Source organism: Cucurbita pepo, chromosome LG13 (assembly GCF_002806865.2).
Source record: "Cucurbita pepo subsp. pepo cultivar mu-cu-16 chromosome LG13, ASM280686v2, whole genome shotgun sequence".
NCBI classification, from domain to species: domain Eukaryota; kingdom Viridiplantae; phylum Streptophyta; class Magnoliopsida; order Cucurbitales; family Cucurbitaceae; genus Cucurbita; species Cucurbita pepo.
This window is the reverse complement of record NC_036650.1, coordinates 5,449,545-5,463,755: the sequence shown is the minus strand read 5'-3', so window position 1 is coordinate 5,463,755 and position 14,211 is coordinate 5,449,545. Positions and strand designations below refer to the sequence as shown.

The following is a 14,211-nucleotide window of genomic DNA, read 5'->3' as shown; positions in this document are numbered from 1 at the left end:
AAAAATTGAAGAGTCGTTTTCCAGCAAAGTGAAACCCAGAACACCATGATGAATAATTATTGCAGCTCATTAAACTGAAAAAGAAAATAAAATGCATATTCCATTTTCCGGGAAAGGGAAAAATGGAAATAGATTATAACAGCTGAGAAGGTTTAAGCTGTCATTATTTGACAATTGACGTTGAAACATTTCTCAAACACAGAACACAACAGTAGCCTCAGAGCTCCTAACGGTTGAATTGAATCGTTCCATTAGATTGTCTCCTCTCTAGTTCATTTCATGGTATTTCAGCAGTCAGACTTCACAACCTAGCCTGCAAGGTCAGCTCTAATGAGTCTGAATCGCCCAAAAAAAAATAACATGGGTGAAGTAAAAAAGTATGTGTAACTTTGTAACTTTTATTTGACACAACATTGTCCAATGGCTAAAAAATTCAATGAAAAGATTCCCAGGAAGTAACCGAACGTCCAGAAAGGCTCTGGTGCCCACTAAACATTGCCCGTGATTATTCTAAAAATGAAATTACCAAGGTGGTGATGGAAGATCACTTTATAATTTTTTTTTCCACTCCTATGTCCTGAAACGTCTTTCTCACACTCTCTTGTAGTCATTTATATTATTGCGGATCATGTATAAACCAAAAACTTAGTACTTGATTAGCTTAGAATCTCCTAGCACAAATAGGAGATTGCTCTGAGTAGATCAGTTCAGAATAGCTGATGCACAATGAATAAACTCTCCTTGGCATTCTCCTTTCATTCTTTTCAATGGGAAACAGAAACCTTAGTGTTAAAGAGAAGTGGAAGTATGAAAGAGGAGAGTGATAAGGAATCTTCAAACCCGATGTAGGAACCCAACTTAGATCTAATCGAGAAGAACAAGAAACGAAGGAAAAAATTGGAACTTTTTAGAGCTTTATTATCTAAATTTTGGAAGCAATACTTTAAGATATAATCTGCTGCACTTTTGATAGCTCAAGGAAAAGAGATCTGCAAGAGAAAACAAATAGAAGTAGAAAGAAGAGATGGAGAAAAAAATTGGTGGTAGCCAATATGAAACAAATAGAAGTAGGGGGGTCGTCCTTCAACTAGTAACCCACCTAACATGTGTCCTACACCTATTTATAAGTCCATAAGAAAAAGGAGTAGGATCCTACATCAGGAAGGAGTGAACATCTCAAGTTCAATTACAATTACGAAGCATATCACAACAATTTCAATAGAAAGCAAAAAGAAGCATTAAAAAAGTGAACCAAGAAAGGAATTAGCATTTTCCACGAGCAGGATAAAATTTCTAAGATACATCTTTACACACTTAAGAGAAATGCAAAGGACGTGCAGGTGCCATGGGAAAAAGGATTGTAAAAGAAGGAATTATTTAACAACCTCAAGTTGACTATCCTAAATTCAATGCACCTTTTCCACTTAATGTTGTTTAACTTTAAAAGGATTGATAGTAAACTGCCAAACGCATTAATAGCATTCCTCCCACTAGACTAATTATCCAGGAAAGAAGAGAAAATGAGAAAGATGTTCTTGAACATTTAACAATTATTCACCATTGAACATTTAAAATACCACTATGCCTTAAGTAGTCTGGATTTTAGTTCCTCAGCTACAGCATCAACGAACTCTTCAGTATTCAGATAATGGTTTCGAGAAAGCCTGCACCAAACACGGGAATAATGTGATAAAATTTTCAATCTAATGGCAAAGGAGTGGAAAGAGGTCATTCATGACGATGACTAATATGGAACTTACTTGGATCCATGAATGATAAGAGCAAGATCCTTGGTCATCTTCCCAGATTCCACGGTACTAATACAAGCCGATTCTAGTTTCTCAGTGAAATCTAAGAGACTAGCATTGTCATCTAGTTTTGCCCTTTACAAACAGTGATAAATAGTTAACTTCTAAATATTCTTTAACATCAAAATGTTCAAGGGACCAAAGAGATATTAACCAAATGATAACTACCTGTGAGCAAGGCCACGAGACCAAGCAAAGATGGACGCTATACTGTTTGTGCTGGTTTCACCTCCTTTTTGATGAACCCTAAAATGTCGTGTAACAGTACCATGAGCTGCTTCTGCTTCAATTGTCTTTCCATCAGGGCAAACCTAGTTTCAAAGTGCAGACATACTTCAAATTTCAACAAGGATTCACATTAATACTGAAGCCTTATAGATATAGTACTCTTTATACACTTCAAAACCAACAAAATTGGGTAATCTAATACCCATGTGAATTTCAATGGTAAGAATGCATATCAAAATGACAAGTTGGAGCACATTAGAAATCATCGTTTTTGTGGAGGCCCACAAGAAAGCAGCTATTTTTCTTCAAATATTTTCCAAAGGCATAAATTGATGCTTTATTTCTTTTGATGAATAAGCGAACAAAAATACAACCCCACAAAAAGAATAACCTTTTCATGTTGGTAAGTAAAGCAAACAAATGTAATTGTTCGGTCTTCCTTTTTTTTCCTTAGATATCAATGAAGTTCAAGGAGATTAAACATAATATAGAAATCAAACTCAATCTGCTAATTGAAGGACTTGCAGATTATAAAAATTAGTCTTGGTAATAACGTATTGAAAACTTGAATGGAACATACCAATACAGAAGTCATCAACCCAAGAGATCCAAATCCTAAAACCAAAAACATAAAGTTAGAAATGATGGAGAAAATGCAAGCCAAGTATAAATTTTTTAGCATCCCTAAGCAAAGAAAGCAACCACATGATAGAAATGTTAAAAACCAAAGGCCAGAAGAAGGAACGTGCTCAAATTTTCACATACCTTGTGCTAAGAAATCACTCTGAACATCTCCATCATAGTTCTTGCATGCCCAGACATAACCTCCTTCACTCTTAAGTGCATAAGCCACCATATCATCGATGAGACGGTGTTCATACCTTCAAGAACCAGAATAATTAGTTTAGCAGTTCAAACTGGGAATGGCTTAATAAACATTTATCAAGTCATAAGCTATTCACCATATGCCAGCAGCCTCAAACTTTGATTTCCATTGGGATTCATAGACTTCTTGGAATATATCCTTGAATCTTCATTCAATTCATGAACATAATGAAAGAAAATTATTGGTACAGGTGCAGGGAAAAGGTTGCCATAAATATTTCATATAATCCATATACAAAATAACAAATCAAAGTCCATACCTTCCATCATATTTCTTTAGAATAGTGTTTTTGGTGCTAAGGTAAAGAGGCCATTTCTTCTCATAAGCAGTGTTCATTGATGCATCAGCAAAGGAGCGGATGGACTACAAGGCAGCATTACATTGTATGATTAATTTGGGAAACTTACTGAAACATGAAAGGGGTTGAGAATATTTTATTAAATTCTTAATTAGACCGTGGGGATACTATAACAAACCTCGTCAGTGTTATACATGGATAACGCTACTCCTCCAGCACCAGTAAAATTGAAAACCTCTATCTCCTGCGTCTCTTGCCCCTCTGCAACAGTCAGCATTTTAAGAAACTATCAAATAAAAGCAATTGAGAATTCATTAGACAAGAAATGCAGTTTTTGGGATTTCAAATACCAAAAACCAATTTCAGTTTTCCAGGTCCTTTGATAACTGTATCGGTAGCTCTGTATTGATCACCAAAAGCATGTCGTCCAATACAGATAGGCTTCGTCCAACCTGACAACAACCACAATCAGTACAATATTCTAAACCAAAATATAAAATCAATGTGGACAGCAATTACCTGGTACAAGGCGAGGAACATTTTTGCAAAGAATTGGTTCTCTGAAGACAGTACCTGCGGAAGATGCCAATTGGTAAGCCTGGAAGTAAAAACAAATAACTACAAAACAGGTTGAACCAAAGGAAAGCTATTCTGAAACAAAATTCTCTCTTCCCCGTCAAATAATTACAAGCCATTACAAATATATATATATATATATATATATATATATATATATATATATATATATATATATATAGAAAATACAGTGGACTGTAACAAGAAACACAATTAATATTATTTTCAAATCCGCTTGGACTTCAATCAATATAATTGATAAAGCAAAAATGTATATTTTAGTCATAAGTCTTTAAAGCTTTTTCAAATAATTCGACAAACCATAATAAAGTACAAATAGTGGGGGCACTGACCATTCAGAATATTCCTGATTGTCCCATTTGGACTTCTCCACATCTGCTTCAAGCCAAATTCCTTAACACGTGCTTCATCTGTCAATTGTCATTCTTCCAATATAAGAACTCCAGATGCTCATTAAAATATAGTAATGTAAAATCAACAAAACACAGAATAGGCCAATATATTAGATGCTCTTTTCCAATTTAGAAAGGCAATTATACCTGGAGTAATTGTTGCACATTTGATTGCTACATTGTACCTAGAACAAAAGAGTATACCCAAATAAAGTACGGTCGTGGTTAGAACACACTGAGTTCCAAAATATACAAGCCATAAAGAACTCAAAAAAAAAAAAATAATAATGCAAATGAAGTCGACTATAATTTCTCATCAAACAAGCTCTTCAAGATTGAGTAGCTAGAAAGTCCAATTAGATACATGATGCATCAGATGCTTTAATAAAAAAGACTTCACATAATTCTCCCTGGTAACACCACATACTTTAAAGTAGCTTCTGCACTTTCAATTGTAACTTTATCATCTGTGGCATCGCGGTGTGGAAGGCCAAGGTCAAAATACTTGATGTCCAATTCCAAAAAGGGGAAAATAAGCTGTAAATAAGACAGGAAAAATATAAGCCAGATACTTGCAACAAAAAAAATGCACATATATACATTTGTAGTAATCAATACCTTATTCTTAATTGATTCCCAGATAACTCGAGTCATTTCGTCTCCTGTACAAAGGATCCCAAGAGTAACATTATGCAGAGTAAAAAAGAAAACAACAGAAACAATGCTGGGGGAAAAGAAAATAAAATCTACAATGAAGAAGAGAGGAAAATCTAATAACATTCACATCCCCCAGTTTCTGCAAATCCATAGAAACTTCTAGGATGCACCAATCATTATATTATTCTCTAAGATATGACTGCAGGATTCATACCAGGGGAAAAGGTAGTTGTCTCATAATTAGAGTTCAGGAATAAAAGTAAGTACAACATGCAACACAGTCATTTACGATGATAAAGATTTAGATGTTACTTCCACTAAATTCCTCCCAGCTTATAACATATTATTACGTTCAACGGAGAAGAAACAGAACACTGATCCATATGACGGGAAAATTCAACAACTTCTCATTTGATGTAAAACACAGGCAGCTAACCGCCACCAAAGAAAAGAAAACAGAAGTGCTCATTTCTTAAAAATCACAACACCAAGGGAAAACAAATGAAGGTTGAGGCTTGGCCTCATAGATCAGGAAAAGTGGACCAACAGCTAACCACTTNGACAATGGAAAATAAAATGAATAATCTACACATATACTACGACAGAAAAACATCAAAGATCTACAAAATTAAACACCGACCTTCACAGATCCAAATGCAATAAAAACAAACACGAACTCCCTCCCAACAGACGGAAAACAAAAATCCCCATCCCCTACGATATTAAGCGATTCAAAAGCAATCCAGCAGCATCGATATCATAAGACATAAGAAACAACGAAAAATGAAAAAACATGAACATATTGCAATAGGAAAAAAAAAAGATTGAAATCAAGGTATATGGTGATCGCACCGTCCATCTCAACGATGGGATTGGCGACCTTGATCTTCTGAAAAGCCATGATTAGAAACCTCCCTCACTCCGAACGAAGTAATCGCAGAGAAGATCGACTGTGGAGAAGAAAGCAAGAAACAAACAGAACCGATGCAGCAAAAAAATAAGACGAAAACGAAGAGTTGTGGTAGGTGGAAGAAAACCGTCGTAAGCGGCACCGATTTAAAAACAATTTTTTTTTATTTCCTTTCTTTCATATATTACCCTTTAATCCGCCTATTATTTACACAATTGCCATTTGTTACCAAATTTGTTACAAAATTCTTTTTACATTTTTTTTATCGAAATATTCATACATCTATTAATTTAATATAAATACTCAAATTTTGTATTTTATTTAAAAAATACTCCTCCCTCGCAACAAATTTGTGGTTGAGTCAATAATATGTTCGGGATGAGGAATCTTCTGTCTTCTCTTTTGCATTTACACTGCTTCTTTATTGTATTTGTCTGTATCATAAAGTTGGTCGATACCTACTGTAATGGTTGAAAATAGGAAGGTCAACCAAGACCCTCTGATAAAGTTTCGATAAAGCAAATGATTCATTTTGACAACTTCGGACCAGATTCACCCCTTTGAATTAGCCAATCTTACAAAAATGTTCGGGCTGGCTGGTTGGGAAGGAGTTCTTAGTGGAGAAAAGAACCGCTAAGAGATAGATTCGACTATTCACTTAGGAGGAATGAGTGTCGGTACAGCATGCGAGATTGACCAACTTTAAAAAAAATATTCTTACCATTAATTTTGCATGGGCTTGATTAAAAAATATACGTACATTTAAAATATATATATAATTAATACCTTTCGACCTTTTAAATGAAAAAAAAAATAATTTAATTATTTTAAAGTAATTAATAGAAATTTAACACAAATCACTAACTAAAAATATTAATAAAATTAAAAAATAAAATATAAATTTGTGAATAAAATTAAAATTAAAAGTAAAACAGTTAACTTTTAGGGTTAATCTAAATATTCCCTAAAACTTTCCAAATTTAATAATTGAACTTTAGAAAAAGATTCTTGACTTATCAAAATATTAATAAAACTACAATAAAATAAGATTGAAACCTTTTATCGTATAAATATAATTATAAATTATTAAACTTTAATAAATAAAAGAACGACCTCGAAGTAATAAATCTATAAATTATTAATAATTAATATATTAATCATACGACATATATTCATGAGTCTTATCTTAATGAACTATTAAAAAATTATTCCACGACAAATTGATAAATTAATATATATATATATATATATATATATATATATATATATATATATTGGTTATAAAAACAAGGTTTGATTCTCCGCTACTACACACATGTGAGTTCATAAAGGTCCAAAACGACGAGTCAGTCAACACTATTGACTTTCGTTGCATAAATATAAAATTATTTTCCACTCTAGCTAGTGCAGATAGAATAGATCCGAACCTACGACACTAAAGTGAAATTTTTTTTGTCTTGTAATCTTATAAACCTACGACACCAAGCCGAACCTACGATTGATCAATTTAGTCAAACTTATTAGATCGCTTTGTTACGGGTAAAATTTTAAAATTCCGACTAATACCCTTAATCATTAGGTTTCCAATGGAGGATAAGTAATAATAATAATAATAATAATAATAATAATAATAATAATAATAATAATAAGTATGATAGCAAAAGGCAATTTTGGTTCTTAGCCGCCAGAAGGGCAAAACGGTCATAAAGATGGTAAAAATCAGCATCAGTGGCCAACTGTCAGAAAGAAAATATGTAAACTCAGAAGGGTTTCATTCGTTTCTTAAATGTTCGATGGTGACAATGACATTTAAGCCCCAGAACTTTATCAGAAAATTTATCTCATAAAGTTTTATTATTATTATTATTTTAAAAAAATAGATTTATTTATTTTTGTTGGAGAATGCCATCAGATCTTATTAACAACTCAAAACAAGATGAACTACAACAACATGAAAATCTCGAGAAAACAAAATGATTTTGTTTTAGCAGAAAATCATTATCGAACGGGACCTAAGATCGTAAAAGAATAAGTAGAAACGGAGGAAAACCGAACCAACCAGTGCGAACTCTTTCACCCGATTCACCATCGAGGATGTCGGATACTCAATTTCTATCAGAGAAGTGCATGTCCAGAATGGCTTTAGCCAGATTACTGAAGCTCGCACTCTCAGCCACTGCATATCTCTTGATGACATCTACCACTTCTGGTTTCATAATCTCTTCCTTATTTGATGCATTGCAGAGGTAATATAAGGCGCCAAGCGCATAATTCACCTGATAAGAATCGTTCAGTTTACCACATTAGTGAATGCATTTTCAACGGACACATGATGTGGGATCCCACAATCCACATTGGGGGGTCCCACATCGATCGGTGACAGGACCCAAGTGTCAGCGAGGACGCTGAGCCCCGAAGGGGGGTTGGATAGGGGAACGAAACATTCTTTATAAGGGTGTTGAAACCCCTCCCTAGCATACGCGTTTTAAAAACCTTAAAGAGAAGTTCGAAAGGGAAAGCCTAAAGAGGTCAGTATCTGCTAACAGTGGGCTTGGGTTATGGAACGGGATTTCTTTAACCATTGTGCATATGCCCAAGATATGGTCAATTTCTTTTCGGAAAACACAACAAGAAGTAACGCGCACAAGTTCTCAACTTACAGTGTTTCTTACAGGGCTTGACAAGCATTCAATGATGAGAGGAATTCCTCCACACCTAGTTATAATGGAAGCATTAGCAGGATCTGGACAAAAACAATAACTATAGATGTATCAGTGATCAGCTAGTGATCCCATCCCATCCCATCCCATCCCATCCCATCAATAGAACAAACAGCACTCACATATAAATCAAATAAGTACTAAATTACGAAACGACCCAAGGTTCGAGTTCCAAATCGCACCAACGCAAGAATTGCAGATGCCTCCTATACCGAATTCAACGAGCTTCTCATTTGGCTCCGTCATGCAGTCCAAGAAAAGCTCCAGAACGTTTAGCTGCTCGCGAAGTTACAGTTCAGTAAAATAGTTTCAAAAATGAAGCTCAGAAACAAAGCATTGCAATACTAGAAGTAGAGATTTCATACTTGGCGTAAGAAGGAATAATTGTAAGGATCATAAGCGAAGTTTGCCAAATTTGCAACGACTCTTTCTTTTGTTTCTGCGAGTTCAAGAGGACCGACGCAAACTGTTAGCTTCTCGAGTTTATAACAAAACAAACATAACATTTTGGAATTCATTAGAAAAAATTTGTCCTCATCACTGTAGGGTTGTAAGTAGAATTCTTTAAACTATATTATTAATCTACGAGACAGCGCTATCGTTACAGAAATATCAGAAATCGAAGAATATTTGGTGATGCTTAGAGGGATCAGTAAGGTATGTCCTTAGGCAATACAAAACGCTCCCAAGCACATTTATAGAGGGCTAGAAATCTCTCATTCCCCCACAACTTTTCAAAACGAACAAAAACTAAACAATAATTTCTATTAAAATTCTCGTGCTTAGTTCGGAACGAGAAACGTACCTTGACTAGTTGAGCTCTGAAATTCATTCACTAATTCCTGCAAAAAAAAAACCCGAAAAGGCACCAAAAATCAAATTTACTACAAATAAAAACACATAAGCCAACGAACAATAATAAAACTCCATGTTTTAGCTTCAATGAAAGGTACCTGGAGGTACTGGAGCCTTGGAGTTCCATATCTTCCAGTTCGCTCTGCTTGCCTCTGGTCGTTAGTGAACATAGCTGTCGACGTTGCAGTAACTTACCATGAAACCTTCAGAACTGAAGATATAAACAGAGAAATGTAATAAGTTTTTGGATTAAAAAAGTGTGGTAATAAGCCACCTTCAGTGTTTCATCCGAGCTCGGTGGGAAGTTCTTGAATTAACAAAAGTGCGGTAATTTTAAAACATACCAATCATTCAACAAAATAGTTCCCAATGGAAGTAAGGTTTGGTATCAAAAAAAAATTAAACCTCCAAAACAATTTGACATGAATCATACCAACCAAAGCTCATGAGGTGTAATAGCCTTACCCCTAGCCCAAAGCCCACCGCTAGCAAATATTGTCCTCTTTGAGCTTTTCCTTCTTGGTTTCCCCTCAAGGTTTTAAAACGCGTCTACTAGGGAGAGGTTTCCACACCCTTAAAAGACATGTTTTGTTCCCCTCTCCAACCCATATGGGATCTCACAATTTACCGCTCTTGAGGCCCAAGGTCCTCGCTGGCACACCATTCAGTGTTTGGCTCTGATACCATTTGTAACCATCCAAGTCCACTGCTAGCAGATATTGTCCTCTTTAGGCTTTTCCATCTACTATTTCCATCGAAAAGAACCGTCGGATATTCCAATTTTGTGTTTCCACTCATTTTTTTAAACAGTTTTCCATCTACTTTCCTTTTCTTTTCTTTTTTTAATCACTTTCCATCAACCTTCTTAAACAATAACTATGTTGAAAAGATTTAGATTCATTTGATCTTAATGAAGAAACTCAAGACTCCTTGGCAATCCTTAAACTTCTACACAACCTTCTAATAATCTCTCTCTAGTTCTGGTCTGAGTTAAGCTTTTATCAATGGTTTAGGTAGTTCAAATTATGATGGGTGAGGGTGAAAGCCAGTAACAAAAAAGCTGAACAAATTGAACTTCCTTTTTCGAAAAACGTTAAATAACCAATCAACCCAAAAGCTTAACGAAGCAACTTAGACTCCTCGACAATCAAGAGATCGACGCAAAACAGCCCAAAAACTTAAGCGGATGCGGTTATAATAAATGTAATTATATCAATATTTTAACAATCCCTTCACTGATAGACTTGAAATTTTGTAGAAGACCCGACAAATGAAAATCGACATCAATTGCAGAGGAAACAACATTACAAAAATTTAAAGATCTCCCACTCCATTACCATGTTAAATCATCCTTCAACCCAAAACTTTAAGCAGATGGGTTATGGTAAATTTAATTATATCAATACTTTAACAAAAAAGATTGACATTATTCTATGTTTAATGATATAGATTTGCTGGATATGCCAAAACACTCATTCATACAAGGACAAAGGAATGGCGATACTGTTGGATGATGAAAGTCCCACAATGGCTAATTTAGGGAATGATCATGGGTTTATAATCAAAGAATACTCTCTCTATTGGTACAAGGCCTTTTGGGGAAGCCCAAAGCAAAGCCATGAGAGCTTATGCTCAAAGTGGACAATATCATACCATTGTGGAGAGTTGTGTTCATCTACCATGGTATTAGAGCCATGCCCTAAACTTAGTCGTGCCAATAGATTGGTAAATCCTCAAACGTTGAACAAAGGACTCCAAAAGAAAAGGAGTCAAGCCTCCTCGAAGGCATAGTAAAAAATGACTAAGACTCCAAAGGAGTCGAGCCTCGATTAAGGGGAGGCGTACTTTGTTCGAGGGGAGGTGTTGGATGATGAAAGTCCCACATCGGCTAATTTAGGGAATGATCATGGGTTTATAATCAAATAATACTATCTCCATTGCTATGAGGCCTTTTGGGGAAGCCCAAAGCAAAGACATGATGAAGAATAAGATGAATCAAGCCAGAAAACGATAATCAGTTAAAATTATAGCGACAAGAACCCTAATTCAACAATAACAGCTCCAAATATCAGCAACTACAGATCAATACAATACAAAGATGAATCAAGCCAGCCAAAAATTTCGCATCGCGAGAGAGAAAATTCATTATTGAGTCAATTGAATAAATCAATTTAAAGCAAACGTCAGTGAAGATCATTACCTAATAAACAAACGTGAGAGAGACCCAGAAGATGGTGAGAGTCCAAGCTCGTTCTCCCGACCAGAGAAGGTTCCAACAGAGAGGAACAGCGACAGTGGGTGAGTGTCGATGATCCCGGCAGCAGAAATGTTGGCGGCAAATGCGAGAGTCGGAGTGAGAGGGGAAGGATGCTGATAGCTGGAGGAGTCGAAGGTCGTTCTGATGAAACCCCAAACACTGGGTCGGGTCGGGTCGGGTCGAGAAACTAAAATTANTTTTTTTTTTTTTTTTTTTTTTTTTTTTTTTTTTTTTTTTCCAAATACTCTTAAATTATCCTGTTTTTCAAATACTTTTAAAATTTAAAAAATAAATATTCTTTTTTTTATTTAAAAATACCTTTTAACAAAAATTAAAAATATTTTTGTCTTAATAAATTTTAAAAAGTAATATTAAAAAGGTTAATATATGAATATTCGGTAGACCGATATTATTTTTATTAATTTAGCCTAGTTTTCAAACTTAAACAAAAATATATAATTTTTTCATCTAATAACTCTCGATTTTATTTAAGATTTTTTAAAATTTACGAACTAAACTAAAAAAATATGTGTAATTAATTTTCAACGTTTATATTATTTTTGAGAATGTTTGCTTAATCCACCGCATTTAAATAGGGTGTGAAATCTCTCTGGTTTATAATCAAATAAATTACGAGGACATAAAAATAGTAATAAATAGAAATAACAATATATGGAAAGATAACTATGATAATAAGTCAAATATCTATATATTTAACAATGGTAAGAATTGAATTGAAGTATAATTTAGTACTAAATATCTCTAACAATTTCAAACAAAAATATCTAGACAATTGGCTCATACTTATTAACTACGTGTTGTCCACAACACCACAACTATTTACCTTTACTACAGAGCTCGGTAACTTAATTAAATATCTCGGTAGTCGAGATGATATTTTTATGAAACAAACATAAATTAAAAAATATATAACATAAAACGATTAAAAAAGGAAACTAGGTGAAACATTTATTTACTCTAAAAAGAAAAAAGATCTTATCTTATTTGAATGGCTATGACAGGATGATAATAATAATAATGGAAGAAGACAAAATGTGACACCTCACCATCAAAAAAGCAAACTCGAAAGTTCCAGCTTTCCAAACAAAACGCCACGTGTCCATTACCAGAGCTCGGAAAACCGCCTAGTAATCCTTGTGGTTCTCATAGAATGCACCCAATAAGGAGTCAGTTGGACGGAGACATCCACAAGGGCGGGATTCTATTGGTCCATCAAATGTACACGTGTTAAAGTGTACAGCCGAAGGTGACGTGGCCGAAAAGCGCACTTGACATGTCGTTTTTATTTATTTATTTAATAAAGAAAAGAATTTAATTTGTAATTAAATATTTGAGAACAACCCCTGTCCCACAATAATTATAGGCCCTGAATTATTTATTTATGGTTGACAACTCATATTTTTAAATATTATTTTTTTAAATAATTTTTTAATGGATAATTTTTCTTTTTCTAATTTAATTTTTATTAAAAAATTAAAAATATTATATAAATCTAATATCACACAAAAATATAATATAATGTTCCATATATTTTTATTTTTTTTAATTATATTTAATTATAATTTTAAAATAAAAAATAAAAAAAGACAAAGAAAAGGTAACAACATAAATCATAATAAAAAAAAAGTTTAAATTTTGCCGAAAAATGGAAAAAAAGCAAATATATTTAATTGAAATTTTATTTGGCCAATATTTTTTTGGTTTCCCTTTTATGGATTTGATGGATTTACCAAAAAAAGCTGTCCACGTCCAAATTCAATTGATTTGTTTTTTAATTATGAAATTCACAATTTTCATTTACAAAATAAAAAATAAAAAATTCATAATATCCTCATAAATAATAAATTTAAGACAAACTAATACGTCTTTTTATTATTTATTACAAAAAAGAGTAAAAATGACGTCATAATGGATTTAAAAAGCTATCCAATATAGAAGGGTAGACATAATAAAAGAACGACACGTGTTATGTAGCTAAAATTAATTCTGATTGCGCTTTATTTTTTATTACACTTTTTATTTTTCTTATTAAATTAAATAAAAAATTAATTTATATCATAAATTATATCGCGATATATAATTTTAGAGAAATATTATTTATGAAATATATTTTAGATATTATATCTTAATATTCTTTATTTATGTTTTAATTTATAATATATTTTATTTATTCTCAATATTTAATTAGTTTATGTTTTTTCCATTATATGTATTAGTGGCTAATTTGTATTCCGATTGATTTACACCATCAATCCAATTTTATTTCTATTTTTCATTCTAATAATATTTGAATTTTATTAAAAAATAAAAATTACGGTGAAAAAGAATTAAATAAAAACTAGATAAATTTAAACACGCTATATTTTCATTTTTATAATTAAATTAATAAAAATATAGTTCCATTTCTATTCTAAATTTTTAAAAATTTAAGAATATTGTTATAATATTTTTAAAAATTTTGAAGGTATTATTTAAATTTTAAAAATTTGAGAATATTTTATTTTTATCCGATTTTTTTTATATATAAAAAAAAAAAAAAAAGAATATGTGGTAGCTATTTTTATTGCTCTTCACCGCAAAAC

General features: G+C 32.9%; 2 protein-coding genes across 4 annotated transcripts; both read right to left on the bottom strand.

Annotated features, from left to right (window-relative positions):
- LOC111808785 (cytosolic isocitrate dehydrogenase [NADP]) lies at window positions 1-5,903 on the bottom strand. 3 transcript variants are annotated; one of them, XM_023694956.1, is made up of 16 exons: window positions 5,719-5,903; window positions 4,828-4,871; window positions 4,637-4,746; window positions 4,357-4,394; window positions 4,150-4,227; window positions 3,740-3,793; window positions 3,571-3,672; window positions 3,399-3,481; window positions 3,182-3,285; window positions 2,999-3,067; window positions 2,802-2,917; window positions 2,617-2,651; window positions 1,977-2,119; window positions 1,761-1,883; window positions 1,586-1,664; window positions 1-313 (listed from the first exon to the last, which is right to left on the bottom strand). In XM_023694956.1, the coding sequence occupies exons 1-16, from the start codon at window positions 5,765-5,767 to the stop codon at window positions 302-304; spliced, it is 1,239 nt and encodes a 412-aa protein (XP_023550724.1). In that variant the 5' UTR covers window positions 5,768-5,903; the 3' UTR covers window positions 1-301. The 3 variants fall into 3 exon arrangements, with proteins under 3 accessions (XP_023550724.1, XP_023550726.1, XP_023550725.1); XM_023694958.1 differs by having other exon boundaries at window positions 1,559-1,664; window positions 5,719-5,902; XM_023694957.1 differs by having other exon boundaries at window positions 1,578-1,664; window positions 5,719-5,902.
- Window positions 5,904-7,661: 1,758 nt separating this feature from the next.
- On the bottom strand, window positions 7,662-11,789 carry LOC111808177 (armadillo repeat-containing protein 7). The gene is made up of 7 exons (XM_023694007.1): window positions 11,552-11,789; window positions 9,450-9,562; window positions 9,302-9,338; window positions 8,862-8,935; window positions 8,679-8,772; window positions 8,437-8,519; window positions 7,662-8,052 (listed from the first exon to the last, which is right to left on the bottom strand). The coding sequence occupies exons 2-7, from the start codon at window positions 9,519-9,521 to the stop codon at window positions 7,882-7,884; spliced, it is 531 nt and encodes a 176-aa protein (XP_023549775.1). The 5' UTR covers window positions 9,522-9,562; window positions 11,552-11,789; the 3' UTR covers window positions 7,662-7,881.
- Between the last annotated feature and the right edge of the window lie 2,422 nt (window positions 11,790-14,211).

What these genes read in the sequence shown, in the direction of transcription:
- LOC111808785 (XM_023694956.1), bottom strand. Translation starts at nt 5,767, where the DNA reads ATGGCTTTTCAGAAGATCAAGGTCGCCAATCCCATCGTTGAGATGGAC. An exon ending in TTTGAGGCTGCTGGCATATG is followed by an intron (nt 2,918 to 2,998) that starts GTGAATAGCTTA and finishes TGGTTCTTGAAG; the next exon opens with GTATGAACACCGTCTCATCG. An exon ending in CTTATCATTCATGGATCCAA is followed by an intron (nt 1,665 to 1,760) that starts GTAAGTTCCATA and finishes TGTTTGGTGCAG; the next exon opens with GCTTTCTCGAAACCATTATC.
- LOC111808177 (XM_023694007.1), bottom strand. Translation starts at nt 9,521, where the DNA reads ATGTTCACTAACGACCAGAGGCAAGCAGAGCGAACTGGAAGATATGGA. An exon ending in ATTATTCCTTCTTACGCCAA is followed by an intron (nt 8,773 to 8,861) that starts GTATGAAATCTC and finishes CTTCGCGAGCAG; the next exon opens with CTAAACGTTCTGGAGCTTTT. An exon ending in CAAGCCCTGTAAGAAACACT is followed by an intron (nt 8,053 to 8,436) that starts GTAAGTTGAGAA and finishes GATTCTTATCAG; the next exon opens with GTGAATTATGCGCTTGGCGC.